This window comes from Drosophila biarmipes, chromosome 2L (assembly GCF_025231255.1).
Source record: "Drosophila biarmipes strain raj3 chromosome 2L, RU_DBia_V1.1, whole genome shotgun sequence".
Taxonomy (NCBI): domain Eukaryota; kingdom Metazoa; phylum Arthropoda; class Insecta; order Diptera; family Drosophilidae; genus Drosophila; species Drosophila biarmipes.
The window spans coordinates 1,850,281-1,877,462 of NC_066612.1; the positions used below are offsets into that span (position 1 = coordinate 1,850,281).

General features: G+C 42.2%; 9 protein-coding genes across 14 annotated transcripts in view; 8 read left to right on the top strand and 1 right to left on the bottom strand.

Annotated features, from left to right (window-relative positions):
• The first annotated feature begins 85 nt into the window (after window positions 1-85).
• On the top strand, window positions 86-3,912 carry LOC127010684 (tabkunin 2-like). 6 transcript variants are annotated; one of them, XM_050885104.1, is made up of 3 exons: window positions 104-214; window positions 2,068-2,184; window positions 2,886-2,981. In XM_050885104.1, the coding sequence occupies exons 1-3, from the start codon at window positions 148-150 to the stop codon at window positions 2,936-2,938; spliced, it is 237 nt and encodes a 78-aa protein (XP_050741061.1). In that variant the 5' UTR covers window positions 104-147; the 3' UTR covers window positions 2,939-2,981. The 6 variants fall into 6 exon arrangements, 4 of the variants coding, with proteins under 4 accessions (XP_050741060.1, XP_050741061.1, XP_050741059.1 ...); XM_050885105.1 differs by lacking the exon at window positions 104-214 and adding an exon at window positions 1,889-2,017; XR_007763400.1 differs by lacking the exons at window positions 104-214; window positions 2,068-2,184 and adding exons at window positions 1,895-2,017; window positions 3,870-3,912 and having other exon boundaries at window positions 2,769-2,984.
• LOC108029253 (kunitz-type serine protease inhibitor 2-like) lies at window positions 972-1,425 on the top strand. The gene is made up of 2 exons (XM_044094332.1): window positions 972-1,100; window positions 1,155-1,425. The coding sequence occupies exons 1-2, from the start codon at window positions 1,034-1,036 to the stop codon at window positions 1,334-1,336; spliced, it is 249 nt and encodes an 82-aa protein (XP_043950267.1). The 5' UTR covers window positions 972-1,033; the 3' UTR covers window positions 1,337-1,425.
• LOC108029252 (kunitz-type serine protease inhibitor 2-like) lies at window positions 3,460-3,912 on the top strand. The gene is made up of 2 exons (XM_017101447.3): window positions 3,460-3,587; window positions 3,642-3,912. Exons 1-2 carry the CDS (start codon window positions 3,521-3,523, stop codon window positions 3,821-3,823), a joined length of 249 nt encoding a protein of 82 aa, XP_016956936.1. The 5' UTR covers window positions 3,460-3,520; the 3' UTR covers window positions 3,824-3,912.
• A 302-nt stretch (window positions 3,913-4,214) lies between these two features.
• On the top strand, window positions 4,215-4,606 carry LOC122818840 (male accessory gland serine protease inhibitor-like). The gene is made up of 2 exons (XM_044094333.2): window positions 4,215-4,311; window positions 4,381-4,606. Exons 1-2 carry the CDS (start codon window positions 4,245-4,247, stop codon window positions 4,560-4,562), a joined length of 249 nt encoding a protein of 82 aa, XP_043950268.1. The 5' UTR covers window positions 4,215-4,244; the 3' UTR covers window positions 4,563-4,606.
• A 566-nt stretch (window positions 4,607-5,172) lies between these two features.
• On the top strand, window positions 5,173-5,655 carry LOC108029254 (male accessory gland serine protease inhibitor). Its single transcript, XM_017101449.3, has 2 exons — window positions 5,173-5,293; window positions 5,354-5,655. Exons 1-2 carry the CDS (start codon window positions 5,215-5,217, stop codon window positions 5,539-5,541), a joined length of 267 nt encoding a protein of 88 aa, XP_016956938.1. The 5' UTR covers window positions 5,173-5,214; the 3' UTR covers window positions 5,542-5,655.
• A 121-nt stretch (window positions 5,656-5,776) lies between these two features.
• Window positions 5,777-6,531, top strand: LOC108029247 (chymotrypsin inhibitor SCI-II). Its single transcript, XM_017101441.2, has 2 exons — window positions 5,777-5,905; window positions 6,311-6,531. The coding sequence occupies exons 1-2, from the start codon at window positions 5,836-5,838 to the stop codon at window positions 6,478-6,480; spliced, it is 240 nt and encodes a 79-aa protein (XP_016956930.1). The 5' UTR covers window positions 5,777-5,835; the 3' UTR covers window positions 6,481-6,531.
• LOC108029243 (homeobox protein aristaless) overlaps window positions 6,512-27,182 on the bottom strand; it is a 34,197-nt gene continuing 13,526 nt past the window's right edge. Inside the window, exons 3-8 of the mRNA XM_017101438.3 lie at window positions 25,340-25,431; window positions 25,183-25,284; window positions 19,172-19,273; window positions 18,477-19,054; window positions 8,298-8,455; window positions 6,512-7,820 (exon numbers count right to left, since the gene is read on the bottom strand). Coding sequence (XP_016956927.1) covers window positions 7,159-7,820; window positions 8,298-8,455; window positions 18,477-19,054; window positions 19,172-19,273; window positions 25,183-25,284; window positions 25,340-25,431 — 1,694 coding nt within the window. The 3' untranslated portion in view covers window positions 6,512-7,158. The remainder of the gene's footprint in view (window positions 7,821-8,297; window positions 8,456-18,476; window positions 19,055-19,171; window positions 19,274-25,182; window positions 25,285-25,339; window positions 25,432-27,182) is intronic.
• LOC122818839 (chymotrypsin inhibitor SCI-II) lies at window positions 8,621-9,133 on the top strand. Its single transcript, XM_044094324.2, has 2 exons — window positions 8,621-8,763; window positions 8,887-9,133. Exons 1-2 carry the CDS (start codon window positions 8,694-8,696, stop codon window positions 9,054-9,056), a joined length of 240 nt encoding a protein of 79 aa, XP_043950259.1. The 5' UTR covers window positions 8,621-8,693; the 3' UTR covers window positions 9,057-9,133.
• LOC108029245 (male accessory gland serine protease inhibitor) lies at window positions 9,330-9,855 on the top strand. The gene is made up of 2 exons (XM_017101440.3): window positions 9,330-9,478; window positions 9,574-9,855. Exons 1-2 carry the CDS (start codon window positions 9,409-9,411, stop codon window positions 9,741-9,743), a joined length of 240 nt encoding a protein of 79 aa, XP_016956929.1. The 5' UTR covers window positions 9,330-9,408; the 3' UTR covers window positions 9,744-9,855.

Consider the following 27,182-nt stretch of genomic DNA (forward strand, 5'->3'; position numbering starts at 1 on the left):
ACTTGTTTCATACAATTTGTTGTTAATAATTTCTGTGAAATCGTAATTTCTTCTGAATTGTAACGATATGGGCATAAGATACGAATCACGAGCTGTTTTAGCTAAAGTCATTTTGTCTACACCAGCTGCAAGTTCTAATATTCCACGATGAAGCTTATTACCTTGGGTTTTGTACTTCTCGCTCTTGTGTCCAGTTCCTTGGCTCTGAAGGACGGTATGGTATAAGCGCTTTATAATTCAACCTTATTAAATCTTGTCATTTAATTAGCAATTTGTCGTCTACCTTCTGAAAGCCATCCTCATAATAAGGAGAAATGTCTAGCACTTTTTAGAATGTGGACATATGAGGCTGCACAGAATAGGTGTATCCAATTTACATACGCTGGTTGTGGTGGAAATGACAATATTTTCCTCTCAAAAGAAAAGTGCGAGGCCAAGTGCTTGGAATAGCATTGAGCGAAAAAGAATGAAATAAATTATTTTGAAGAAACTACAGGTCTCTGATCTTAATCCAAATATAATGTTTCAATGGACATATCTATGGTATATTTCTTAATTCACTTAGTCTAAATATCCACTTTTTTTTATACTTAGATATGACATACTTAGCAGAGCTTAGTAATCTAATTTAATTAAATTTAATAGCTGATTTCCCCTTTGAGGATGGCACTGGTTTCTTAACCTGTTACTCCGTTCTTCCCCGATGGCCTTAAGTTTTCGTTTTCAACGGGTGCGCCGAATTTATCTACTGAGGTTGCGGTGGAAATAAGAAAATTCAAGTCAAAAGAGGAATGCGAACACAGTAGTGTCTAGTAAAATAAAAAATATAAATAAAATATTATCATGTAACATTGCCAAATGTATTATGTAAATACACTTTGGATCCGATTTGGTAACATATCATTTCACAGTTGTTTTTATTAATCTCTGTGAAATCGTAATTTCTTCCTGATATGGGTATAAGATACGAAGCGCGAGCTGTTTTAGCTAAAGTCATTTTGTCTACACCAGCTGCAAGTTCTTATATTCCACGATGAAGCTTATTACCTTGGGTTTTGTACTTCTCGCACTTGTGTCAAATTCCTTGGCTCTGAAAGACGGTATGGTATACACGCTTTATAATTCAACCATATTAAATCCTGTCATTTAATTAGCAATTTGTGGTCTACCTTCTGCAAGCGATGGTATTGGTGGAAGGATATGTCTAGCACTTTTTAGAATGTGGACATATGAGGCTGCACAAAATAGGTGTTTCCAATTTATATACGGTGGTTGTGGTGGAAATGCCAATAGGTTCATCTCAAAAGAGAAGTGCGAGGCCAAGTGCTTGGAATAGCATTGAGCGAAAAAGAATGAAATAAATTATTTTGAAGAAACTACAGGTCTCTGATCTTAATCCAAATATAAAGATTCAGATGAAATATCTATGGTATATTTTTTATTTTACTTAGTCCAAATTTCCACCCACCTGGCCCTTTTTAGATTTTTTTTATTGCCTTCTTTGATATGACATTTCACAGTAGTTAGCAGAACTTGCTGTTCTAATTTTTTAAATTTAATGGCTGATTTTCCTTTTGAGCATGGCAGTGGTTTCTTAACCTGTTACGCCGTTCTTCCCCGATGGCCTTAAGTTTTCGTTTTCAACGGGTGCGCCGACTTTATCTACTGAGGTTGCGGTGGAAATAAGAAAATTTAAGTCAAAAGAGGAATGCGAACACAGTAGTGTCTAGTAAAATAAAAAATATAAATAAAATATTATCATGTAACATTGCCAAATGTATTATGTAAATACACTTTGGATCCGATTTGGTAACATATCATTTCACAGTTGTTTTTATTAATCTCTGTGAAATCGTAATTTCTTCCTGATATGGGTATAAGATACGAAGCGCGAGCTGTTTTAGCTAAAGTCATTTTGTCTACACCAGCTGCAAGTTCTTATATTCCACGATGAAGCTTATTACCTTGGGTTTTGTACTTCTCGCACTTGTGTCAAATTCCTTGGCTCTGAAAGACGGTATGGTATACACGCTTTATAATTCAACCTTATTAAATCCTGTCATTTAGCAATTTGTGCTCCATCTACTGTAAGGCCTGATGGACTCGTATGTCAAGTAGCTTATAGAAGTTGGAAATATAACACTGCACAAAATAAGTGCTACCTAAGTATCGGTTGTGAAATAGGTCCCAATAACTTCAATTCCAAAAAAAAATGCGAGGCCAAGTGCTTGGAATAGCATTGAGTGAAAAAGAATGTAATAAACTATTTTGAAGAAATTACAGGTCTCTGATCTTAATCCAAATATAAAGATTCAGATGAAATATCTATGGTATATTTTTTAATTTACTTAGTCCAAATTTCCACCCACCTGGCCCTTTTTCGTTTTTTTTTTTATTGCCTTCTTTGATATGACATTTCACAGTAGTTAGTTTAAATAAAAAATATAAATAAAATATTATCATGTAACATTGCCAAATGTATTATGTAAATACACTTTGGATCCGATTTGGTAACATATCATTTCACAGTTGTTTTTATTAATCTCTGTGAAATCGTAATTTCTTCCTGATATGGGTATAAGATACGAAGCGCGAGCTGTTTTAGCTAAAGTCATTTTGTCTACACCAGCTGCAAGTTCTTATATTCCACGATGAAGCTTATTACCTTGGGTTTTGTACTTCTCGCACTTGTGTCAAATTCCTTGGCTCTGAAAGACGGTATGGTATACACGCTTTATAATTCAACCTTATTAAATCCTGTCATTTAGCAATTTGTGCTCCATCTACTGTAAGGCCTGATGGACTCGTATGTCAAGTAGCTTATAGAAGTTGGGTATATAACACTGCACAAAATAAGTGCTTCCTAAGTATCGGTTGTGATGTAGGTCCCAATAACTTCAATTCCAAAAAAAAATGCGAGGCCAAGTGCTTGGAATAGCATTGAGCGAAAAAGAATGAAATAAATTATTTTGAAGAAACTACAGGTCTCTGATCTTAATCCAAATATAATGTTTCAATGGACATATCTATGGTATATTTCTTAATTCACCTAGTCTAAATATCCACTTTTTTTATACTTAGATATGACATAGTTAGCAGAGCTTAGTAATCTAATTTAATTAAATTTAATAGCTGATTTTCCCTTTGAGGATGGCACTGGTTTCTTAACCTGTTACTCCGTTCTTCCCCGATGGCCTTAAGTTTTCGTTTTCAACGGGTGCGCCGAATTTATCTACTGAGGTTGCGGTGGAAATAAGAAAATTCAAGTCAAAAGAGGAATGCGAACACAGTAGTGTCTAGTAAAATAAAAAATATAAATAAAATATTATCATGTAACATTGCCAAATGTATTATGTAAATACACTTTGGATCCGATTTGGTAACATATCATTTCACAGTTGTTTTTATTAATCTCTGTGAAATCGTAATTTCTTCCTGATATGGGTATAAGATACGAAGCGCGAGCTGTTTTAGCTAAAGTCATTTTGTCTACACCAGCTGCAAGTTCTTATATTCCACGATGAAGCTTATTACCTTGGGTTTTGTACTTCTCGCACTTGTGTCAAATTCCTTGGCTCTGAAAGACGGTATGGTATACACGCTTTATAATTCAACCATATTAAATCCTGTCATTTAATTAGCAATTTGTGGTCTACCTTCTGCAAGCGATGGTATTGGTGGAAGGATATGTCTAGCACTTTTTAGAATGTGGACATATGAGGCTGCACAAAATAGGTGTTTCCAATTTATATACGGTGGTTGTGGTGGAAATGCCAATAGGTTCATCTCAAAAGAGAAGTGCGAGGCCAAGTGCTTGGAATAGCATTGAGCGAAAAAGAATGAAATAAATTATTTTGAAGAAACTACAGGTCTCTGATCTTAATCCAAATATAAAGATTCAGATGAAATATCTATGGTATATTTTTTATTTTACTTAGTCCAAATTTCCACCCACCTGGCCCTTTTTAGATTTTTTTTATTGCCTTCTTTGATATGACATTTCACAGTAGTTAGTTTAAATAAAAAATATAAATAAAATATTATCATGTAACATTGCCAAATGTATTATGTAAATACACTTTGGATTCGATTTGGTATCATATCATTTCACAGTTGTTTTTAATAATCTCTGTGAAATCGTAATTTCTTCCGCATTGTAATGATATGGGTATAAGATACGAAGCGCGAGCTGTTTTAGCTAAAGTCATTTTGTCTACACCAGCTGCAAGTTCTTATATTCCACGATGAAGCTTATTACCTTGGGTTTTGTACTTCTCGCCCTTGTGTCCAATTCCTTGGCTCTGAAAGAAGGTATACAATATATATATATATAAATATATATACAAATTTCAACTTTATTACACCCTGCCACTTATATAGCAATTTGTGGTCTACCTCATGGCGTAGATGGTTTTAAAGGAAGGGTATGTTTAGCAAACTTTTACAATTGGACATATAATGCTGCACAAAATAAGTGCTACCTATTTGCATACGGTGGCTGTGGTGGAAATGCCAATAAATTCTCTTCAAAAGAGGAATGCGAGGCCAAGTGCTTGGAATAGGATTGAGTGAAGAAGAAGTAAAATAAATTATTTTGATAAAATTACATCTCTCTGATTTTATGAAATGTTAATTGTATACATTTTAATTTACCTTTTTGTGTTAGTTCTTACGTACTTTGGATTTTTGTGTTAGTTCTTACGTACTTTGGCTTAGTAAGCTCACAGTAGTTAGCAGAACTTGCTGTTAATGATCGCCGTAGAATTCTTATTTATTTATATTTAATGCCTTTTACTTGTTTTGATATGGGTGTAAAACAGGAGCTATATTTTCTAAACAAATGTGAGCTGGACATAGCTGAAATCTTTCAGTAATTTTCATAAATTTTATTGATTTCAAAGTTGATAAGCACAAGATTTATTTACTTTTGCGGGGAACCCGAATTTCTCCAGATGCGAAGAGGCCATAAGAACTGGAAGATGACGCAATCTAAGCTTGATAGGGACAAACTTAATAATACAGTCTGTCATACATACATTAAAATACACTTATTTATTTTTATGTTCTCGGCTATCTCCCGACTTTCTATATAGAGTCTGCTGACCTGCTAGATAAGCGAAAGCTATTCCTCTCCCGATGTGTATACGTAAGTCCCTATAAAATGTAAAGTTTGCAAGTCTGGACAACCAGAGTACAACTGGAGTTGCAATAAAAATGAAGTATCTTGGTGTGGTCGCCATTGCCATCCTGCTGAGCCTGTCCAGCAACCGTGTCTGGGTCCAGGCCAAGCCGCGTAAGTAGGGATCCAACAAGTCCGGAACATAAATCTACGGGCTATTCCCAAACTCTGCAGAGATGTGCCAGCAGGCTCCCTCGATGGTGGGCATGGCCCAGGATGGAGCTGCCTGCATGGCCTTCATGCCGGCCTGGACCTATGACGCCTCCAAAAACGCCTGCTCGGAGTTCGTCTTCGGTGGCTGCGGCGGGAACTCCAATCAGTTCTCCTCCCGAGATGAATGCGAAAAGGCCTGCAAGGACTGAACAAAGTCACACACCTTGGGGCAAAACCCAGTGTTTTAAGCAAGGCAAATAGCCGGCAAGCTTGTTTTGCAAAAGTTCAACCAAAACAAACAATAAAAGAGAACTTAACTATAATATCAAGGTTTGTTGTTTTTGTCAGTGCTCGCGAAACCCAAACAGAAATCGCGGTTGACCCTCGGCGATTGATAAGCGATCCGGTTTGGGCCTATATAACGCGGTCGGCATCTTGGGTCGTTAAACAGTTTAGTTCCGTCAGTCGCGACCGAGATCTCAGTAGTGCCAAAAGAAATCAAGATGAAATACTTTGCCGTTTTCGCACTGCTCTGCTGCCTCTTGGGAACCGCCTTGGCGGCGCTCAAAAATCGTAAGTAAATATAAATAAATGTTGATAAAAAAATTAAGGACTCTGTTACAAGCTTTAAAAAAGGGTTTTAGTGAATATTTTATGCTCAGACCTGTTAAAAAATTTATTTACCTATTGTTTAGTTTTTAAACTATTCAAAACGTCTTGATGGATATGTGGCAAAGAGTGGAAATAATACTTAAAAAGGTATAAGGATGAATCCCTTTGTTATGGAGTGGTATGATAAGGAAAGTCCTATAGCTAGTCATTTGTGCCACAATTTTGAAAAGTCTTGAGCCTAAAATTATTAGGTACTAGGTTGTTCTAGACTTACCAGAAGATCTTATTGATGTATGTTGATTCTGAGGCACTTATTATTCTTAATAAGAGTAGAATACTAAAATATAATTTCCATTTACTTTTCAGCAATCTGTGGCGAGGAGTTCGGTAAAATCGGAGACTGCAGAGCACTGCAGGGCAAATGGACTTATCGCCGGGACACCAACGAGTGCATCAGCTTCAACTACTCAGGCTGCCATGGAAACAACAACCTCTTCGAGAGCAAGGCGCAGTGCGAGCAGACCTGCAAAAACTAAAAACCCACCTGTAAATAAAGTTCAAACCACGTTTTTGTTATCCTAATGCGATCATCTTTATTGTTTTCTTTATTAACTCGTTTAATATTAATAATATTGGTTTGGCGCTTACTGTAGTTAGTGTCCGATTCAGTGTGATTAGGCTAGGCTAAGTATGTCAGATTTGTTAGCTACTCTATGTACTGTAGTAGTTCATAATTATGTATATATGTGGTATTTGTTGTTGTAAATATTGTTCATATGCATTCGCGTGTTAATTGATATTGTTAATCATTGGAAATGTCTGCGGCTGCTGCTGATTATGTTGGGTTCAATCAGGGGTTATCTTATCTCGTCTTATCTGCCAAATCCATCAACAGCTAACTATATTTCTAATATATATACTTTTTATTAAAGAGTGCTGCGGTTTTTTTATTTTCTGCTTTTCTTCTGTGTATTTATGCTTGATTAAAGTAACACTAGAGCTTAATCTACCTTTTAACTTTTACTTGTTTATTGTTACAAACGGTCTGGCTTAGGTATTCCGTTTTACAGACTCTTCTTGGGACCTAAAGAAACTGGGAATATGGGAGTGTGCTCGCCCTAAGTTTGTACAATTTATACATCTGAGAAACGAAATACCTTGGCCAGACCCTTTTACGAAGCTTTCATTGCACATCTGATTTGTATCGGTTTTCCCTACTCCATTTTGGTAAGCACCGCATTGCCATTCAATGAGCCCGATCCTGGCATGGCTCCTGATCCTGGAGAGCCTTCGGCTGCGGCCACGCCCCCCGAGGACGTCTGAGTGGGCGTGGTTGGTGGCGACAGTGTGGCATGCTGCTGCTGCTGCTGTTGCTGCTGATATGCCACAGCCGACTCGGCCAGGTCCAAAAGGGCAGCCGAGGAGCTGCCTCCCGGCATCGAAGCTCCCACTCCCGGTCCCGAGCCCGATCCTGATCCGGGTCCCAGGCCATTCATGGTCATGTCCTGCGCCTCGTGCTTCATCCTCATCGTGTTGTTGTTGTTGTGGTTGACCACATGCTGCCCCAGTGCCGGGTGATGGGCGAAGGAGAGGGGCGGCAGGTGGAGACCCGGAAAGGCCAATCCTGCAGCGGCTGCCGCATGAAGGGATTGCAGAAGGGCCGCCGAGTGTTCCTGCGCCTTCCGCCGCAGTTCGGCCACCGAGTTGGACCTGGGATCATGGCCAGATGCCTGGCCGGAGGACTTGGGCGACTCCGGCGAACTAGCCGCCGAGCTGCTGCTCACCGGGATGCTCAAGGGAGCCACCACCGAGGAGCCAGGTGGCGGCGGGGGCTTCAGGGAGCAGCAGGAGCACAGGCTCTGGAATGGGGACACACCTGAAATGGAGGAAGTAAAAGATATGTGATTAAAAAGGTCGGCTTGTTTCGATTTCATTTTCTTTACTTTACTACTTTACTTTAATTTAATTTAGACAAGCTAAAGGCAGCTCGTAACGTTGCGAATTAAAATTTCATAAGCAAAGTAATTAACAAAAAGTGCCTGAATAAACTACGAGTAATTTACAAATATTTGTGGCATGTGCAAATGAAAGCATTTATTTAAATACAATCACTGGCATTCGCCTTTATTGGCCTAATCAATTTTTAATTTCGCGCTTGCCAACAGCCAGCCAAAAATATTCTCTAACTTGATTATTAATTTTCAATTTGCTCAGGAGCAAGATTTGATTTTGATGTATCTTTAACGAGAAGCATCTGTTGCCCTCGGCCCACTCCAACTAATTTGATTAGACCAAAGTGACTTGGATTGATTTTGTCGCTGATCGATTGGCCGGGTGGTGCGTGGCGACTCACCTTTTAGGCCCGGGAAAAGCGGTTGATGGGTGAACTGGGCGGCCAGGTGGGGCGGCAGGAAGAGCGGTGGGTGGTTGGCGCTCCGCTGGGCCGCCGCTGCCGCCGCCGCTGCTGCCACGGCGCTCTGCTCGCTGAGAACCGGGCGAAAGCCGCAGTTGCTGCAAGAAAAAAGTTAAAAATGTTACTCAGTAATGTTAGCTAATGTATATTGCTCCTGATAAGCCCTAACCCTTAATTATCGTCGATTGATTAGCTAGGTCTTTACCGCTACCTTTCATCTGTTGATAAGCGAGCCGATTCGAACCTATATAACGCTTGGAGCATCTATAATCGTTCAACAGTTTACTTTTAAAAGTCGAGGTTTATATTTCATTTGGAATCAATATTAAAATCAATATGAAATACTTTGCTGTTTTCGCGCTGCTGTGTTGTCTTTCAGGAGCAGCCATGGCCCAAGTTAAAAATCGTAAGTATTTGATTTATAAACGCATTAATACGTTGATAATGAAATGGTAAATGCTCAAAAGAAACTCACTTATATAGTTTTGTGTTTAATTAAAATAATATTTTTTATGCTACTTATTTTAAGCAATTTGCGCCGAGGAGTTCGGTGCATTTGGAGTCTGTCACGGCAGGATTCCGAAGTGGACCTATCGCCGGGATACAAACGAGTGCATCAACTTTTTTTACACTGGCTGTAAGGGAAACCAAAACAATTTCGAAACCAAGCAGCAATGCGAGCAGTCCTGCAAAAAGTAGGAGCTATCTGAATATTCTTCATTCATAATATCATATTATATTTTTGTGGCAAAATAAAACCTATTTTTACCTGACAAGCTGGGTTTGTGGGCGGTAAAAGGGCGTGGCACATTCGGATGTGCAGCTTGCTCTGAAACTTGAATTGTAATCAAAATAGATTTTATATTCAAACATAAAGATTCTCTATATTGTTGGTGATGAAGTCGAGCTTAGCCTTAGACCCCAACCTGTCGATTGATAAGAGGTCCGGTTTGGGCCTATATAAGCAGGCAGCATCTCGGATCGCTCAACAGTTTAATCTCGACAGTCGCGGTTGACATTTCATTGATCCGAAATCAATATCAAAATCAATATGAAATACCTTGCTCTTTTCGCGCTGCTGTGTTGGGTTTTTGGAGCTGCCATGGCCCAAGCAAAAAATCGTAAGTATTTCGATGTTTAAAATAAAGTTTAAACAATTCACCTCTATAGGTTTTGGTTTATGACAAATATTATTATATATTCTATTTATTTTTAGCAATTTGCGCCGAGGAGTTCGCTTTGGTGGGACCCTGCCGTGGGCTGATTCCGAAGTGGTCCTATAACCCGGATAAAAATGAGTGCAGCAAATTCTCGTACAGTGGCTGCCAGGGAAGCAACAACAATTTCGAGACCCAGGAGAAATGCGAGGAGTCCTGTAAAAAGTAGGAACTCTATCTAAATTCTGCATTCTTCGTAATAATAATATTCAAAACGCTGATTTTTCCTGATAATATTTTTGTAACGCCAAAAAAATAAAACTCTGATTTACCCCCAAAAATCTTGGGACTACCCTCGCTTTTCTGTCACTGCACCCGTTCACACATTGAACTGCTTTGCATTTCGCCTGCACGCGCACATTAAACAAAACCAATTAAAAAGGAAAAAACAATATTAAACACCACAGCGCTCAGGGCAAGCAGCAACAACAAACAGAGTTTTAATAAACGCTTAATTGAAATAAATTAAAACATTTTTATGCGTAATTGCATTATTATTAATAAACCTAAATATTTTGTATGCGCGAGCGGGGCGAGGGAATAATCAACACCCAGTTGTCATTTTTGTGACCGTTTTAATTGAATGAAATATTGCGCTTAGTCGCATGTCAAGGCAAATGGAAATAATTACGAACACACACCCCAACCGAGCAATAAAAAACATTTAATGCAATTTGAAATTTTAATTGATAAGTGAGACAACTTTTCGTGGAACTGGTAAATTCCAGTGGCTCTCATAATCTCCATTAATAAAATTATAGATCATACTATATACATACTTTTTTATTAGAAATGATTGCCTTTAATCAACAAGTGCTAGACTTGGGCTGGAGTTTATTTGAAGGCCGCAGAACAAGTGAAAAAAATTCAATTTCCATTTGTTCAAATTTACATTAAGCCTGGGGCCACCAGCCAAAATGTGTCTAAAATTTTATAATTTCGGCAGAGGTGGGGCTGCTCTGTGGTCATAAGCGAAATCTCTGGAAATGCTAATCGAGTTGGGGGCTTAGGTGGATTTTTGACAGGCAGACCTCGCGAACGGCGACCACAGCTGCCGGGAAAAGAGGACCACAAACGTCGCGGCCTCTGTCGCTTTTAATTCTCCCCGCTTTTCACTTTTCACTTTCGACTTTTTATTTCCCTCTCCTCAAAAAATGTTTCCCCCAACATTTTCCTAAGCTTGTCATGCTTTCGGCTTTCCCTTAGCCACCCACAATTTGCCGTGATTTTTCCGAGGTTTTCTCGCTTTCCCTGGTCCTGCTTTACTTTCTTTTTCGGTAGTTGGAGAATGCAAAACGCTTGGCCGCTTGAAACAGAATTGTTAACAAGTTAATGATTTTTTTTTGCTGGTTTCCAAAACGATGGCTTGGTCAATTTGTGTTTAAAATTGGGCGTTGGAAAAAAAAATAGAAAATATACTGTAATTGTTGACAAGGGAATTCTAAATAGTTTTTGTTACGATACATACATAGGAGGTACTTAGCTTCTGGTGTTTTCAATAACTTGTATATTTCCTGTTTGTTAGAATCAAATTGAAGGCAATACAACTTCTAGGAAAGCCAAATAATTCCCAGAAATTTCTGAAGCCCACGCATTTTATGGGAAACCCAACTAAATCTTGTGTTTCTCCCACACACATATATGTATATGATACTCACCCCTTGGCCCCTAATTAAGCTCCGAGCCAAAAAAGCAAAAGTCCAGGCGGCAAAAACGAGATGAGAAAGCTCAAATAGCAGCCATGGCAAAAACAACGAAGGCAAACACTCGGGCGTAGACAGCCCCCCTTTTGGCCCCCTCCCCCTGCTCTCTAGTTGCGAAAAAAGCAGTAAACTTAAATGTTTGCGTATAATTAAGCACTCATCCTTTGGTCGTAATTAAATTTTGCATGTGCGCATCCAGCAGATGCCTCGGATGCCTCGGATGCCCGAGAGTCTGGAGCTCGGGGCTCGTTCTAGAATACCTCCCTCGTTTTCGCCCCGCCTTGAGGCCCCCTTTTCTACGCCCCATCGCAGCGCTGCTGATAAGCCCCTCTCTTTCACTCATGTTTTGGGGGCTGGCAAAAATATGCTAATTGCCAAAGGCGACTTTACTGCACTGCGAGAAATATTTTGACTTGATTAAGAATTTGTAAAACAAAAAAATGTTTGATTAATTTAGAGACGAACTTTATAGATTTCCTGAAGAATCTTTGAAGAATCTATAATGCCATTAAAAACTTAAGTATCACTAAGGTTATTAAGTTGTTAGCCCGTATTTCAGCAGTGCAAAAAACTGAGTGTGTAAATGTAAGGTATATAATATTGTGTTTAATAATGCCAGTTGCAGAACCATTTATGTCTTATAGATATTTTTCATCAGTGCAGAGGACTGAGTGAGGGGGCGTGGCCATGTCCCACGCCTCTCGACTGCCGCCGCCTTAATTGCTATACTCATAGACCCGTTTCGCCCGACTTTTCCCCCTCCCTCTAATTAAGGCATTCACAAGCTCGAGTGTTGTCGTTGAGCTCTTTAGTTAGTACATAACTTTTCCTCCAGGCAGCGCAGAGATATAAGGAAAACGGCGGGGGAAACTGGGGGGGAAAACGGGGCTCTGTCAATGTCAATCTCGGGAGTTCCAGCTCGGCTTCCACCTTGAGTTGCCGCAGAAGTTTTTCTTAAAATTTTCGCACTTTTCACAGATTGCATTTAACGAAGGATGAAGTTTTCACGACCCGACTTGCACATGGAAAATTCAACCCCTTCTCCCGGCGCTCGTCCGTCTGTGTGTGAGTGTAATTAGTCGGGCAAACATTTTAATGCCTTACGCAATTCTAACAAATTAAACTCGAGCAATCAACACCTACACGGGCTTAGCTCTCCCGCTCCTGTCGCCCCCCAAAGTCAAACTTAATTTCCGCAAAATGTACTTTTTTCCACGGAACTTTCTGGATCCCCAGCTCCCCCTGGAAGCCCCACATAATGCTTATTATATTAGGCTACCCGAAAAGTTTGGAGCACGGAGGCAGCTTATTTTAATTGCATGATGAATATTAAAATATTTGCTTAATTTATTATTCAAGCATTCGCATTCGTGCGCGCAGCATAAGCGGTCGGAATATCAGCACACACCTGAATTACAGGTAGGTGCACAGGTGTATATACTGTAGGTGGGTACACATCATTTTGGGCCCTCTCTAGCGGGTTTTCGGGGTATGTTTGCTTATTTTCGCATAGAGCGGAGTGGAGCTGAGAGATTTTGGGGCTGCTGCCGGGTATTCAATTAACATATTTAACTCGAAACTTAGACCAGCGAATGATTATGGCTTTAGTTCGAGGACTAGCGTTGGGGAAAACGATGTTTCTGACGGATTTATGAATATTTTACACTTTATTGTACATATCTGAAAACAGAAGATACAAATTACTCTTGCGTCTTTTCTTCTTTACTTGGTTTATTTTTTGCCCTGCGCGTTTCGAGTATCGGCTTGCCACAAAGACTGCATTTAAGTGTTTTTGGGTCGTTGCATAATCTGTGTAATTGGGCTTTTTTTGGCTCCCTTGAGTGGCCATGAACAAACCGGTTTTCGGCATACTGACTGTACGGATGTATCTCCTCTTGCGTCACCTTCGACGACCTTGCCAACCGAGACAAGTGCGGATTAGTGCTCGGTAATTATTTATTTAGTTTTTGCCAGTGCTCGATTTGCATAAAATATGCCAGAGAGAGAGAAGACGCCACTGAGTGCCTGACTAATGTGATGATAAATGCTTGCGATGAAACGCTTCGCTTCAGATCGAAGATACACTCCAGATACATGCACTGATGGATGGCGAGGACATCCGGCTTGGGGCATTTGAATAACAATATCGCAGGCGAGCTATCTCGGATTCGAGTGCTAGAGACTGGGAATTGATTTGGTCAACCGTTACAGCAGCAGGAACAGCGGGGCTCCCGGGGGCAGTGGGGTGAAATGATTCGGCAGTCGGAATCGAAACGCGTGCCCTTCCCAGTGGGTTGTCCTTGGTCCCCGGGACTAGAGGATTGCATTGTGTCTCTGCCGGATCCTGTTCTTTTTTATTGTGGTGTAATGTTTGTTGTTCCAGCGCGTTGACATGTGAGCCAATCTTTTTACTCCCTTTTCTCTTTTTGCTTCCCACCCATGGCCTCTTTGCCGTCTGATGAGACCGCCCACCGATATAGGGAAGCGATTCAGGGGGAGTTCCAGGCCCAACCCGCCGCCTTTGTGCGCTTTCTGGCTGCTCGGCATATGGTTGGCCTCTCCGCAGAAAAACCCAAACGACAAACAAAACACCCTCGTTTACGCCCAATTTAATTTTCGAGTAGCTTTTTATGGCCTTGTGGCCGCGCACTTTAGAATTTCTGATCTGAGTAGCTAAGAGCAAATGGACTTAGGGATTTAATAATCCTTATGAATCGGTAATGAAGGGAAGTGCAGAAAACTAGATGGAAGATAAGTCCTGGTTTGCCAAAGACTGTTTTAAAAAGAACCGAGTTCCTGGGGTACATAAATGATTCAATCTTTCTATAAACATTCGAAAATAAAATCCTATCTTTTTTCACTTTAATTATGACTCGAATTTCCTAAGAAAAACATTTAAATATAAAGCTTATCAGTGCAAAAATGTAATAAATTAAAAAAGCAGCATCCGTTGGGTATAAAATGGACCGATCCAGCTCTAAATATTTAGTTACCATCTCAGATGGGAAAAGCAATCTAAAATGGTTAAGTTTGTAGCCGTTCTGGTTCTGATCGGATGCATTACCGAAGGATCCCTGGCAGGACTCTCGAAGGTACCGGGTCCATCAAGTAAAGAGGAGGACCTCGAAGCCCGCTGTACCGGCCACTGCTTCTCGAAAATGAGCTCGGTGATGGACTACGTGGCTGCCAACCAGGAGAAATGGAATTCCTGCCAGGAATCCATAGCAAACAACACCCGGGAAGAAAGGAACCAGATGAGCGTCCAGCTGAAACCCTTGCAAGAGTCTGTATCGAGCTTTATGGCTTCTCTGCAATCCAAGGATGCAACTCTGGGCAGGCTGGATGCGAGACTGGACAGGACGGAGGCTCACCTGTCTGCCCTGGAAGGTCGGCTGCAATCTGTGCTGATTAAGATGGAAAGCCAATTTTCAGCCCTACAAGAAACGCTCGCCAGACTCGACAAAAAAGTCTTACCACCGGCGTTTCAGCGAATAGGCTCAAAATACTATTATATAGAAAAGAATAATAGGCAAACTTGGAATTCTGCTAAAATCACCTGTCGTCAGATGGGTGGGTATTTGGCCTCCATCAAAGACCAGAATGAGCTTGACGATATCAGTGCAATGGCTTTAAAAATGGAATACTACAGTGTGGGCATCTACGAGCCGAATAAGAGAGGAGAGTTCGTGTCGTTGGCCTCCAACAAGACAGCTCCATTCTTAAGGTGGGCTCTAAAGGAACCTAAGTACGTAAGCGACGCGCTGCACTGCGTTTATATAAGGGACGGCCTCATGTTTGTAGACCGTTGTGATGGTGGAAATTATGTTTTCATTTGCCAAGCAGATGCCGATAATTAACGATACCCAATAATATATGTATATATACTCAACATAATAATATGCAAATTATGAATTTTATTAAATGGTTTGGTACGAGGGGCAATATTTCCAAGTTAAAGTATAAAAATAACAATGACGATGCTCAACGATTTTCAAGAAGTATATAGAGACACTCACAAAGTAACTGATAAGTGTTCACCGATAAGTATAAAAGCTGACATCGAATATTAGACGTCTCAGTAGCCTCCTCAACTTGATCCTATAATAATATAAATAATATTATTTCTGATGCTGGGAGCCATTCTGTTGCTCGTTTTAGTGACTGGGAGTCATTATGAAACTCTGGCAGGCTCAAAAAATATTTCAGGTCCTGAAAGTCAAGTGGTGGACCTTGAAACCCGCTGCGGCGCACACTGCTTCTCCAGGATGAGGACAGTAATGGACTTCGTTGCAGTTAACCAGGAGCGATGGAACAGCTGCCAGGAGGTCACAACGAACGTCACCCATGCGGATCAGAACCAGATTCAATTGCAGTTGGCATCCCTGCAAGAGGGTGTCAACAACGTCTGGACTTCTCAGGAGCTCCAAGGTAGGAAGCTGGACCGGATGGACAGTCAGCAGATCGCCCTGCAGGAATCTTTGAAGAATATAATCCCCCAGAGCTTTATAGAAATGCTCAGCAGGACGGAAGCTCATCTAACAGCAATGGAAAGTAAACTGCAGACCATGCAGGCTAAAGTGGACAACCAACTAAGAGCTCTAGAGGAAGCAGTATCCTCATTCGCGAAGAAAGTCATTCCACCGGGGTTTCTGCGGATCGGCACAAGGTATTTTTATGTAGAAGAGGAAAATAAGAAAACCTGGGTGGCAGCAAATTCTACCTGCCGCGAGATGGGGGGGTATCTAGCATCCATCAAAAACGAGGAGGAATGGACCTTACTGAGTGGCAAACTTAAGGATGAGACTTTCTACTGGCTGGGAGTCCACGAGCAGCTGACTAGGCGCCACTTTGTTTCCGTAGCCTCCGGCAAGGAGGTTCCGTTTTTAAAGTGGAAGCCCGGGGAACCCATTTATGTAGACGACTCCCTGCACTGCGTTCTCATAAAATCTGGCCTTATGCATGTGGACCCTTGTAACAAAAAATCATTTCTATTCATCTGCCAGGCAGATGTCGAAGTTTGAATTGTATATGAATTGTTATAATAAATACGAAATATATACAGAACGTATTTCAGTGAAAATACAAGCAACACAAAAGCACCGACAGATCTTTTAATCAGCGCTTTCGCTTTGCGTATACTTCTTCAACACCCATATCTCCATAAAAAAATATACTCTTATGTTTCTATTATAAGCATTTTGATTTTATATTTTTTTTTGTATGGTTAACTGAACTGAACAACGTTAACTGAGAATTAAAACAAACATGTTTAAGATCGCTGCGGCTCTAGCTTATCATATAATCATATTGATTGTGTGGAGTCCCGAGGGATCCTTGGCTGGACTCAGTCAGGTACACCTGAAGTTGGGAATTCTGCAAGAATCTGTGAACAACCTTAAGGCTTCTCTGGAATCAAGGGAGAAGGGGCTGGAAAGGATGGAGAACCAGCATATCGTCGATCAGGAATCTATTAAGAAGGAAATCCTAGACGGTTTTGAGAAGAAATTGGGAGAGACGAAGAATCACCTAACGAGCCTGGAAAATAAACTTGATTCTATGCAGCTCAAGATGGACAGCCAGCTGATAGCCATTCAGGAATCGCTGTCTGGACTTTTGCGTTCAAGAAATTGTTAACGCAAATAAAAACTTCCTAATAAATATTATTTACTATATGTGGAAAAATATATTAGAAAAATCTAATTTGCACTTGAGCCGCTGCATGATTGAGTAAGTAAGTGAAACTATTCATGCTCATTAGGGGATAAGCCAATTACTGAGCTACTGTATATCCAAAATGTATCACCACACCCTCAATAATATGCGATTCAGCACCCTCACTCGATCCCTCCCCTTTCGGGCGGTCTAAACGATTATAAACCCAACGATCTGCTAATTGCCTGCGTGTCATTAAGCCTCCACTTACAAAGGAATTAGACAAACAAACAATAAAATTTATGGCAAGTGTCGCATTTTGTCATCAAGCAGCGACAAAAACAACTGGCAGGAAAAACAAAGGAGAAGTGGAAACAAACTGCTTTCCACCCCTGGCAAATATTTACAAAATCCAACGAAACGAGGAAATTGCGACAAAATATCACCCCTAAGTGGGCAGTGCCAATGCAGACGTCTCTCTTTCTCTCTGTCTTTCCTCTCTGCTTAGTACTCTCTTATTTTTTTGGCGACGATGACTAAATTAGCCACTGATTAAGGGGGCGGAGGGGTTGCTGGTTGGGTGGATTTGGGGGAGGCAGCCAGACAATGACCGCAATGAGAGCAGTAATGACATTAGATGCTTGGCCGGGTGGACAATGCGCGTCTTGACTCCTGATCCCCCGTTTTTCGCATCTTTAGTCGATTTTCACTGAGAAAAGGGTTACAGATGTGGAACTACATTTTGAAACATATACATGTAAGAGCTTAGGAAGCGATAATTATTGAACTTCATGTAGGCCAGTTATTCACAACACCCATTTTTCCAGACACAAAAAACATGTTATTTCTCTTTTTTAAGCCCTTTTCCTCAGTGTTCTTTCGCCACCGACTCCTGCGGTGTTTATCTCTTGATTCCCGACTCTCTGTCTTTTTCCCGTTGGATTTTCCCGGCTCACGGGTTATTGAACAGGCGTGCGCGGCGGAAGGCGTTCTACTTAATGTTTTGGATGGAAACCGTTTAAATTCCATTGGCGCACTTCCGGTCAGCGGATGTCGTGTGCGCCAGCGGAAACATTAAGAGAGCAGTCTCCTCCCCCATGGCCATCGTCGAGGGGAAGGAGTCCGCTCCCTTGAAGTCCCAGTCTGACCCCCCGCTAATGATGCCGGTCATCATCGATATGGCCGCCACGTGCGATCCCGGGGCGCCCACTGTCTAATCATCGGCGAAACTCCGCCATTGTCTCAGCCATATGTGGGATATGCCGGATGGTTATCCTGGGCATCCTTCAGCAGCTGCGCGGACCAGAAGATAAATGACTTGGTTGATAGTGCTCTGCGAATTGATTATCGCCGGAAGTTTTGATTCGTTTTTATTGGTATTCTATAGACAATTAGGTGTTTCAGCGACTCTGATTGAATTCATATGATTCATCGAGTAATGATGAAATCTCAAAAATTGATTTTTGGATTTTAAAAGTGAATGGTTTTCCTTGTATAACTCCGAAATCATTCCCAGAAATAGACACATATTCAGTAAATCGACTTACCTATCGCTGGCGTTGCCGCCTCCTCCGAAGCTCCCGAAGATGTGGCTCCCGAAAGCGGCCGCCGCAGCCGCCGAGGAGTGCGGCATCTGGGGCGCGTGTGGGGTGGTGGGCGTTGGCGTGGACGACTCCGAGTTGTTGGAGGAGGCCGGCATCCTTGAGCTGGTGGTCAGGGACATGGGTCCGCCCACCTCGATGGGGGAGTCGGTGTTCCGCGAGTTGGACGGGCTGCTCGGCCCCTGACCGCCGCTGCCCGCCAAGGGCGTGTGCTCCCGCTCCCTGTGCATTCCCGAGGGGGAGGGTGATCCGGCGCTGATGGAGCCCAGCGACTGGGAGGCGGAGTGCGGGGTGGCGGTCAGCTGGTTGGAGGACAACGGGCGCTCGTTGTCACTGGAGTCCAGGTGCATCCCGCCCCCGGGACTGCGGGAATGCGAGTGCGACTGGGAGAGGGCGTGGGAGTGCTGCTGCTCCATCTGTCCGTTGGCCAGCGGACTGTGCGACCGCTGACGGGGCGGCAACTCGTCCATGTCGTCGTCTATTTCACCCGTAATGTCTGGCGAGGATTCGCGGGAGTCGTGGAGCTGAAGAGAGAAAATCGTGGTTGATTAAAAATTAATATGGTTCATAGCTAGCAGCATTAATTCGATGTTCTAAGTCCTTTTTAAGTGTCAACTATGACTACTACTACTACTACTTACCTTATCCAGTGAGCTGCTGCTCTCTCCATTTTCCCGCTTGCGTTGCTCATCCTTGAGCCGCTCCGCCTTGCGCCACTTGGCCCTGCGGTTCTGGAACCAGACCTGCGGAAAGGAAAAATGGGACGGGAGACTCGAATGAAATTGAGAAAGTTTCGCAGCAAATTGCCATGATATGGCCACATGTCTATTATTATTTATGCCACGGGGCGAGTCGCCCGCTGCCAGCCAATGGAAAATTGAAAAACTTTCCCCGCACACAAACGAAATTTTCCACCTCAGAAACTTTAACAATTTGTGTGTGGGGCAAGGGTGCCGGTGCCACCCCCAAAAAATGTTTGTGTGCTCTTTCCCTTTGTCTTGCCAGCCAATCTAAGACATAAACAAACAAAATCTGATTTTCAATTTTCCCAAGGAAGACAAAACAAATTTGGCTTGTAATCAGCGCCTAAATTGGGGTGGGGTGAAGTGCTTTTCCAGGGGGCGGGGAACCCCCACACACATGAAGGCCCTGCTCTAATGAGGCTCAATCAAGACAATGCCCTGGCATCCTTAGGAATATCCCTTGGATTGCTTGCTTATGCGCGCGTGCTTCCTCCTTGAGCCCCCACTTTCCCCGTTTTCCACTCCCAATTTTCCGTACTTCCCGTTCGTTTCGTTTGCTTTTAGTTCCGGTTTGCGTTGATTCCCCAGCTTAGAGCGCCCCCTAATGGGATTTCCCAGCCCGGGCGCCATCTTGGAGGAAATCCCTCTCTGTGTGCTCCGTGCGCTCTGTGTGTGCGTGTGCAGGCAAGTTTCCTAATCAAAATTCAAATTAGACATTGTGCAAAAGTTGGCATTTTGGCTCCATTGTTGTAATCATAACGCAGCGTAAAGCAATTTCGGCATACTTTGGCCTCCAGGCGATGCCCCAACCACAGGGCCTTGGCTTTTCTCTCTCTTCGGCCGCCATGTTGCTGCTGGATTTTCCCCGGCTCCTCTTCGCCTGGGCAAACAATAAATTGCGCACAATCCAACCCCCAAAAGGAAGTGCCCCACCAACCACCCACTGCAGGGCCTGAACTTTCCAGCTCTCCTCGTTTTCTGGTGGTGACGCCCACCAGTTACTTAATACAATATTTATGCCATAAGCACATTACCAATAAAATATGGCTGGGTAAACTTTTTTCTCTCTCTGTGTGTGTACGTGTGCACCCTGGGGCAGGTGGAGAAAGAGAAAGCCCTATGAAACGAAAAGAGAGGCAAGATGACGGCAAGACCAGCTTCTCCCTCTGACTGCTCCTGTTATTATGACAAAAATTGAATAATGAAAAACAATTGTGTGCGTCTGTCTCCCTCCCTCCGGCCATCGCCATCTCACTCCCCCGCAATCATAATTTCATGCACAATTTTGCCTTGTTTTATTACACACTGAATTTAACGTGTTCTTGTGTACTCAATTCGCTTGGTTTAGCTCCTTGATTGCTTCCTCGGAATTACTCTCGGCAGTGGATGGGGTTTTGGACCTCTCCAAATACATCAGGCTGTTGCTTTAGGTATCCTTTGGAAGGTAGTGTTTTCTATCACTTAGTGGTTCCTTGAATTTTTTAATTTCCAATGCGGAGTATACTTTTAGGATGGACTTTATACTCGTACACCATGTAGTAATTGAACAAAGAACTTTGTCAAGTTTTCTCTTTAAGATTTATTCACAAGAGCCAAGTGTTATCCTGTGTCACTGCCCCAGGTATTTAGTATTATATCGACATACAAAACTGAAAAATTCATTTCTGATCAGTGTTTAATAACCTAAATATGTGTGGAATCGCCCTTAATGCTTTTAAACGACATGGAAAAGGAAAGATCCCTACTTTTAAAACATTTTTTTGCGGAAGTGTCTTCCAAGGACCTTCGGTTTTCACTCGGGCAATCCTCAGGAAGCTCAGAACCTGAACTCTTTCGAGGATCTCCCTGTATTTGCTGGCACTCGAAAGTCCTGATGGAGTTCGTAGCGTCGTATTATTGATAATTTTTAAAAACTATAATGGGTATACAAAACCAACTTCGCACAGCTGTTGTTTATATCCATGGTATCTTAGGGGATATCTAGTAACTGTTAAGATAGCGTTTTTTTAAATAAATCAGGTTGTTATGCTTTTTGCTTAACCATATCATTTTGTGCTCACCCAAATATAATGCCTCACCGCATATGTCTCTTCTTATCAACGCATCCGAAAGGATCCTCTCAAGAACCCTGCAACCCACTTCAAGTAATTTATTTACCCAAGCAAACGCCCAGAGCGACAAAATTTCTCATAATTCTCGAAGAGCAATAAACAAAACAATTATTTATATACTTGGCAAACACAATTTTTGTGGTTACAAGTTACGAAAACCGATTTGCCATGAAAACGAAAACAAATAAGCAAACAAGCGGGGTAGCGTAAACAATACAAAGTTGTAACACAGCGAATTACACACAAAAAATACAATACAACACGAGGGGAAACAATGGAAACACCACCCAAAAGGCGGGGAAAACCAGGGGAAAAGGGGCGAAGATGCAGGAGGTCGTCTACGGGGTAATTACGGACAAGTGCGCACCATTAGCTTCCGCAAACAGTTTGTCCCGATCCCGGAACACTCAATGCAAACAACACCCGGGGAACGAGGACCAAGGGCCAAGAACCCAGGGCCCAGGACCAGAAACCGAAAACCGAAAACCAAGGACCTCGATGCCGCAGCTCAAGTGGAATGAATGAACAGATGTGTTAATATCAAACGCATTGCGCTCGGGGCTAGGCAGAACCCTTTGCAACAATAATTGGGCTACCGCAGCAGCCAACACCAGCCCGCCGCACACCACCCCTTCCCGTTCCCCGCATCCTGGCATCCCAGTTCCTGGAGTCCTTCCCCTGAAACCGCCCATATCCCGGGGCCAACACAAGGCAGACTCGATTCGATGCGACGGCCATCAACTTGGATCAGCATTAAAGGATTACTCGAGCAAATGCAATTATTTGACAGGCAGCCCGGTCAACCAGTCACCCCTGAGCACTGGGAGAAAATGAGCTGCAGTTCTAGATGGTTGAAATTCTAGACCGCAAGAGCCTAGGGATCTTGAACCTAAGATGGTAATGCTTATGCGAAGGCAGAAAACTTCATATTCCATTGAGATGGTTTCATGATGACCTTGGCTTTAACCAAGATATAGTATGATATATATTTTCATTGGTAATTTGGAAAATTGACCACCTCTAATATATATCTTAAAGATGTAACCTTTCCTTAAAATAAACCCTTTTCCCAGTGCATTTACCCCACCCTTCCGTTCATTCCTCGCCATCCTCTGCGGTTTTTTCTTGAACAGTTTCTCACATCGCCACTTGGGACCTCCGTGATTATAATAAATTATCAATTATTGGCATTACATGCGGTGGCAGGCCTTTGGCGGCGGTTTGGGTGGGTGGTTCCCTTCCGATTGGGCGGCCTTACAGTGGGTGTATCCTTTCGCATTGTCATGCTGCAGCACATTAATTCTAATCGAATTAGTTATGTATGAGGTGCGCAGTCGGAAATGTGAGAACCGGTAATCGCAGTGGGTTAGCGACTTCATTATTCATCGCCTTAGTCGGGGAAATTGATAACTACTGGGCCTGGGAGAGGGCTTATCGAAGACATTATTATTAATGTATGTCAGTGCCCCAAGGAACTTGATTGAAAATTATCGGAGTAAATAGTTATTCAACAGGGCTTTTCAAGTTTAAGTCAAAAATATTATTTCCATTGAGCCACTTCCAAACATCTTTTAGTGCTATGCAAATCTTTTCAACAACATTTTCCGATGAGCAGGTTCCATTCCACCCCAGTCCCATTTCTCCCCCTATCATCCGTTCAAAAATCAAATTTCCCACTCATTTATCAATCAATATCAGTTATTAGAAAGCTCTACTGCATTAGCTCGACTTCAAAGTGCTTTGTCCTTGTCAGGTGATGTGCTCCCTGCCCTGCGAATATATAACTAGGGATATATCCCGTGATCCAGCTGGGTCCCGGGGACTTGGCCATAAGCTCGTCGGGATGTACATTAAGTAAATGATTTTTGCACTGAACTCAAATGCGTTGCGACAGCGGGGGAAATAAAAACAGGCAAAACAGGGAAAGCAGGGAAACCCGGGGCTTTGGCCGGGGCATCAAAAATTGACAGACGAAAAAATCCAGTGGAAATGTATCAGGTTACAGGCAAGTGAGCGGCTAAACCGAAGCCGGGGATGTTGGGGAATCAAGCGAAGTACACATAATAAATTTTATTATAAAATTTATTTCCGCTACGCCGAGGCCGGGGAAAAACAAAAAATGTGTCAAAATGCGGTTGGAAAGCGCTGTGTGCGCACACCCTCATCAAAACATTTGGCATTCATTCCATTATCGAAATCCCAGACTAAGCTGTCCAGTCGAAATGCTTTTCGGTTTTTTCCACAATTTTCGCCGCAATTTTCTGGACGCTGCAAACTCGGACCACAGAGTTGGTAACAACTGACAGGAGGGGTGGGCTCTTTTTTATTAACTTGTAATTTTGTTAGGCTGACAAGTACACGTGTTTGCGGCAAGTGTCCCATTGTCGTACGCTTTCTTGTGTTTACTTGCAAATATCAAATGGCCAGAAGTTTTTATGTGGCAAATTGAATTGAAGGTATCTGGTTACGCCTGGGAATAAGCCCGGGCTAATTGTGCCGGAAATAGAAAAATGGAGAGGATGTCGTAACGCCACCAAAGTGTTTTAATAGCCACCAAAGTGTGCGTGGGTTTCGCGACAAACGTGTCTAGTTAGTGTGGCATCCTCATTAAGTTTCTGCTTCTGTTCCAGCCTCCGTTTCCATGTGCATAATTTGCTTTCGGCCTCAGCGAGGCGACGTGCTCGAGTGGCCGGAGATTCGTTATTTCCACCCACCCAAGATCTGCGGACTGCATTTCCAGTTCCCCGAAGTAGATCCGCTAATTGTCATTTTAATCTGACAAATGCAGCTCGCCACATCATGCAAATTGCCCTCGCTCTTACCTATTTCGTTTCGGTATCTTGCGAACAAACAATCTTTTCCTGACTTAATTTACATTTAGATCAGCGCTCTGATAAGCTCGTATGCCTTTGCTTAAGTGTCGGAAAAGTGATTCCAATTTTGGCTGCAATTGCCACAAATTAATCCTGAATAGTGTGAAGAGGTTGAAGTCATATGCTTCAGGGATACTGTCAATAGTACTATTAAATGTTATTTACTTTGATTGACAGTAGCCAGTAGACTAATCCCTTATCGTATGGTTTGATCCGCATTCAGGCTAATAAATAAGTTACTACTTTTTCATTTACATTTTATAAGGACTTTATCTCCTTTGACTTCTTAACCTGATCTAAAGCACATTTTTATCATCATTTTGAGGGCCCTTGCACTGCTCCTCCAAGCCACACGAAACTCTCTTCCAACTCTAATGTCGAAGTATAAATTTGATTTGGCGGCAGGTCGGAGAAAGAGGGCTTTATAACCAGCAATTTGCTTCCCACTTTCCTTCACTTTCCTTCACTTTCTTTTTTTGTTTTTCATTTTTATATTTTCCCTGTTATCGCTTAAGAACTTTGCATATTTTGCTGCTCCGGCTGTTTCTGGCTTTCTGTGTATAGAAAATATATTTTTAAGGCAGTTATTGCATTAGGCTGGCTACATGCTACATGCCACCCCAAGACCCCGAACCCGTTGGTAATCCCCGAATCCTTGGGCCTGTTCAGCATGCATATGCATTATTAATCGGGTCGGGGGAACGGCGAGTTGCAGATGAAGAGAGAGATATAGAAAAAGCGAGGCTTTGATCAGAATGCGTGACCGTTCTCGGGCTGTCCTACACTTATATACTTATGAAATTTGATATGATTTCGCCAAGTTCCTCAATTCCGAATTTAATATTCTTCAACTCTTCGCATTTTGCATAATTTTCCCCGAAAGAGGTCGGCCAATCGTGGAAAAAAGGGGGAATACTTTTCTTACCTGAACCCGAGCCTCGGTCAGGTTGATTTTCATGGCCAGATCCTCGCGAGTAAACACATCCGGGTAATGGGTCTGGGCAAAGGCCGTCTCCAGTTCCTCCAGCTGCTCGGAATTAAAAATTAAAAGAGGTTTTTCCTTCACTTTCCCCCCAACTTACCTGTTGCAGAGTGAAGGTGGTGCGATTCCGTCGCTGCTTCCGCCGGACAAAAGTCTCATCGTGGATGGCAGGATGATACGAGTAGCTGGTATCTGAGGGATAGCAGATTGCAGGAAGCGGATATTAGCCATGTGAGGTGTTGCATTAGCCCTCTTAATTCAACTAGTTGCACCAAGGTGCCAGGGCATAAGTGCCACTAAGCTGGGATATGACTTCCCTGGAGTCGCCATGAGTAAAATAGTTAGAGAGCGATTTTCAATTCAGGTGTTTGCGAAAATAAAGATATAGAAATAATCCGGAGAAAAGAAATAAAAAGGGTAGTAGTAAGCAGAAACATTTTTGAGAGTGTTGAATCCCTAAGACCTCAATGAAGCACTAGAATTACAAATAATGAAGGCAGTAATGCATGCTTTCATCACCTACCGCACACTTTTTAGCTTTTTGCTCAGTTTAAATTGATATCTTTATTATTTATGGATTGAGAAATACGATTTCCTTGATTTAAATATGTTTCTTTGAACCTTTTCGAGCCCTTGACTTATTTATAGCTATTAGATGGAATTCCATTATTTTTTCCAATATCTCCAGTCAAGCCGAAGTTTTCTCTAAATTTTAAATGACCCAACTATAACTGCCTTGGAATTCGCTCATGCCAAAAGTTTTTACCCGCCGCTGTGCCCTTGCTGGAAAAGCCCACCTCCCTCCTGAACTTTCCTTGTCCACTTGGCTTTTGCTGAAAGCCAGCTGTTGCCAAAAATTGCAGGCTAATTGAATTTTCTAGCAGCAGCGCCATTTTGTATGCTACGAAATATTTTATAACTGCCTTTGAGCCAGAAAGAGAGACACAGAGGAAAAGGAAAGGCGTTGACAGCCCCACTTGACCTCCGCCCGGGCTCTCCACCCACACACCACACCCGCACCCCCACCCCCGGAAAACGGAAAACCAAAGTCGAAAGTCGAAAGGCGGAAACTTTGTCGGACCTTTTTTGCTACGGACTCTCGGTTCGTTCGTGTTGTAAAATTAATTTTCAATTTGATTTTAAATAAATAATTAGCTGGCAAATTGCAAAATTTAATTTTAATTTTCTTCTTGCCAAAGCCGAGCAAAGCTGCCCGTCTCTTTTCCCCCGACCTCTCCGTCTCTTTCTTTGTGTTGTCTCTCTGTCTGTGTGTGTGCTAACTTTTTTGGGGGCTCTAATCCGATTAGCTGAAATGTTGTTACTTGGCATTCATTTTCGCCAGGCCGAAGGTCGTCCCGCTTCCACCCCCTTTGTCTCGACTCCCTGGAGACCCTCTGTAATGCGCACTAATGTTGTTTGCCCTGTTCGCCTCGGTCACCATTTCTATTTTGCGAGCAAGTGTCGCTATGCCTGCCATCGATTAATATTTAATTATGAAAATAATTACAAAATGTTTTCGGCTTCTTCCGCCATCAGGCTCTCAGGTAAGCCCAAAGGCTGTTCTCCATATATCCTGCTAATGACGCACGCATTTCGGGCCCAAATCAGGCAATCAAAGAGCTAGGCAAAGGCTAATCGAATAGTCGATGAGTTGGGCTCCGGGCACTCAGCATAATTTTTGTGGGGGCTGGGGAAAGATAGGTTCCCATGAGAGGTGACAGCGTGTGGAGGGATCTTAGGCACGATGATTAATATTATAATTTTTCAAGTCTATTAATAAATAATGGAAACCGGAATTAGGGAAAACCTAAAGAATTGGTATATTTTTATGCTTTATTAAGCTAATAAATAATTAGCCAAAAAATATATTTGCAATTTGTTTTTTTATTCTTACAAAATTTTTCATCAATCTAAAGTTACTTATTTAAATTAAGATTAATTTC

Excerpts from the sequence above, each read along its gene's own strand:
- LOC127010684 (XM_050885102.1), top strand. The coding sequence starts at position 148 with ATGAAGCTTATTACCTTGGGTTTTGTACTTCTCGCTCTTGTGTCCAGT. Across the intron at positions 215-268 it reads TTCCTTGGCTCTGAAGGACG|CAATTTGTCGTCTACCTTCT; the intron begins GTATGGTATAAG and ends TCATTTAATTAG.
- LOC108029253 (XM_044094332.1), top strand. The coding sequence starts at position 1,034 with ATGAAGCTTATTACCTTGGGTTTTGTACTTCTCGCACTTGTGTCAAAT. Across the intron at positions 1,101-1,154 it reads TTCCTTGGCTCTGAAAGACG|CAATTTGTGGTCTACCTTCT; the intron begins GTATGGTATACA and ends TCATTTAATTAG.
- LOC108029252 (XM_017101447.3), top strand. The coding sequence starts at position 3,521 with ATGAAGCTTATTACCTTGGGTTTTGTACTTCTCGCACTTGTGTCAAAT. Across the intron at positions 3,588-3,641 it reads TTCCTTGGCTCTGAAAGACG|CAATTTGTGGTCTACCTTCT; the intron begins GTATGGTATACA and ends TCATTTAATTAG.
- LOC122818840 (XM_044094333.2), top strand. The coding sequence starts at position 4,245 with ATGAAGCTTATTACCTTGGGTTTTGTACTTCTCGCCCTTGTGTCCAAT. Across the intron at positions 4,312-4,380 it reads TTCCTTGGCTCTGAAAGAAG|CAATTTGTGGTCTACCTCAT; the intron begins GTATACAATATA and ends CCACTTATATAG.
- LOC108029254 (XM_017101449.3), top strand. The coding sequence starts at position 5,215 with ATGAAGTATCTTGGTGTGGTCGCCATTGCCATCCTGCTGAGCCTGTCC. Across the intron at positions 5,294-5,353 it reads CTGGGTCCAGGCCAAGCCGC|AGATGTGCCAGCAGGCTCCC; the intron begins GTAAGTAGGGAT and ends CAAACTCTGCAG.
- LOC108029247 (XM_017101441.2), top strand. The coding sequence starts at position 5,836 with ATGAAATACTTTGCCGTTTTCGCACTGCTCTGCTGCCTCTTGGGAACC. Across the intron at positions 5,906-6,310 it reads CTTGGCGGCGCTCAAAAATC|CAATCTGTGGCGAGGAGTTC; the intron begins GTAAGTAAATAT and ends TTTACTTTTCAG.
- LOC122818839 (XM_044094324.2), top strand. The coding sequence starts at position 8,694 with ATGAAATACTTTGCTGTTTTCGCGCTGCTGTGTTGTCTTTCAGGAGCA. Across the intron at positions 8,764-8,886 it reads CATGGCCCAAGTTAAAAATC|CAATTTGCGCCGAGGAGTTC; the intron begins GTAAGTATTTGA and ends ACTTATTTTAAG.
- LOC108029245 (XM_017101440.3), top strand. The coding sequence starts at position 9,409 with ATGAAATACCTTGCTCTTTTCGCGCTGCTGTGTTGGGTTTTTGGAGCT. Across the intron at positions 9,479-9,573 it reads CATGGCCCAAGCAAAAAATC|CAATTTGCGCCGAGGAGTTC; the intron begins GTAAGTATTTCG and ends ATTTATTTTTAG.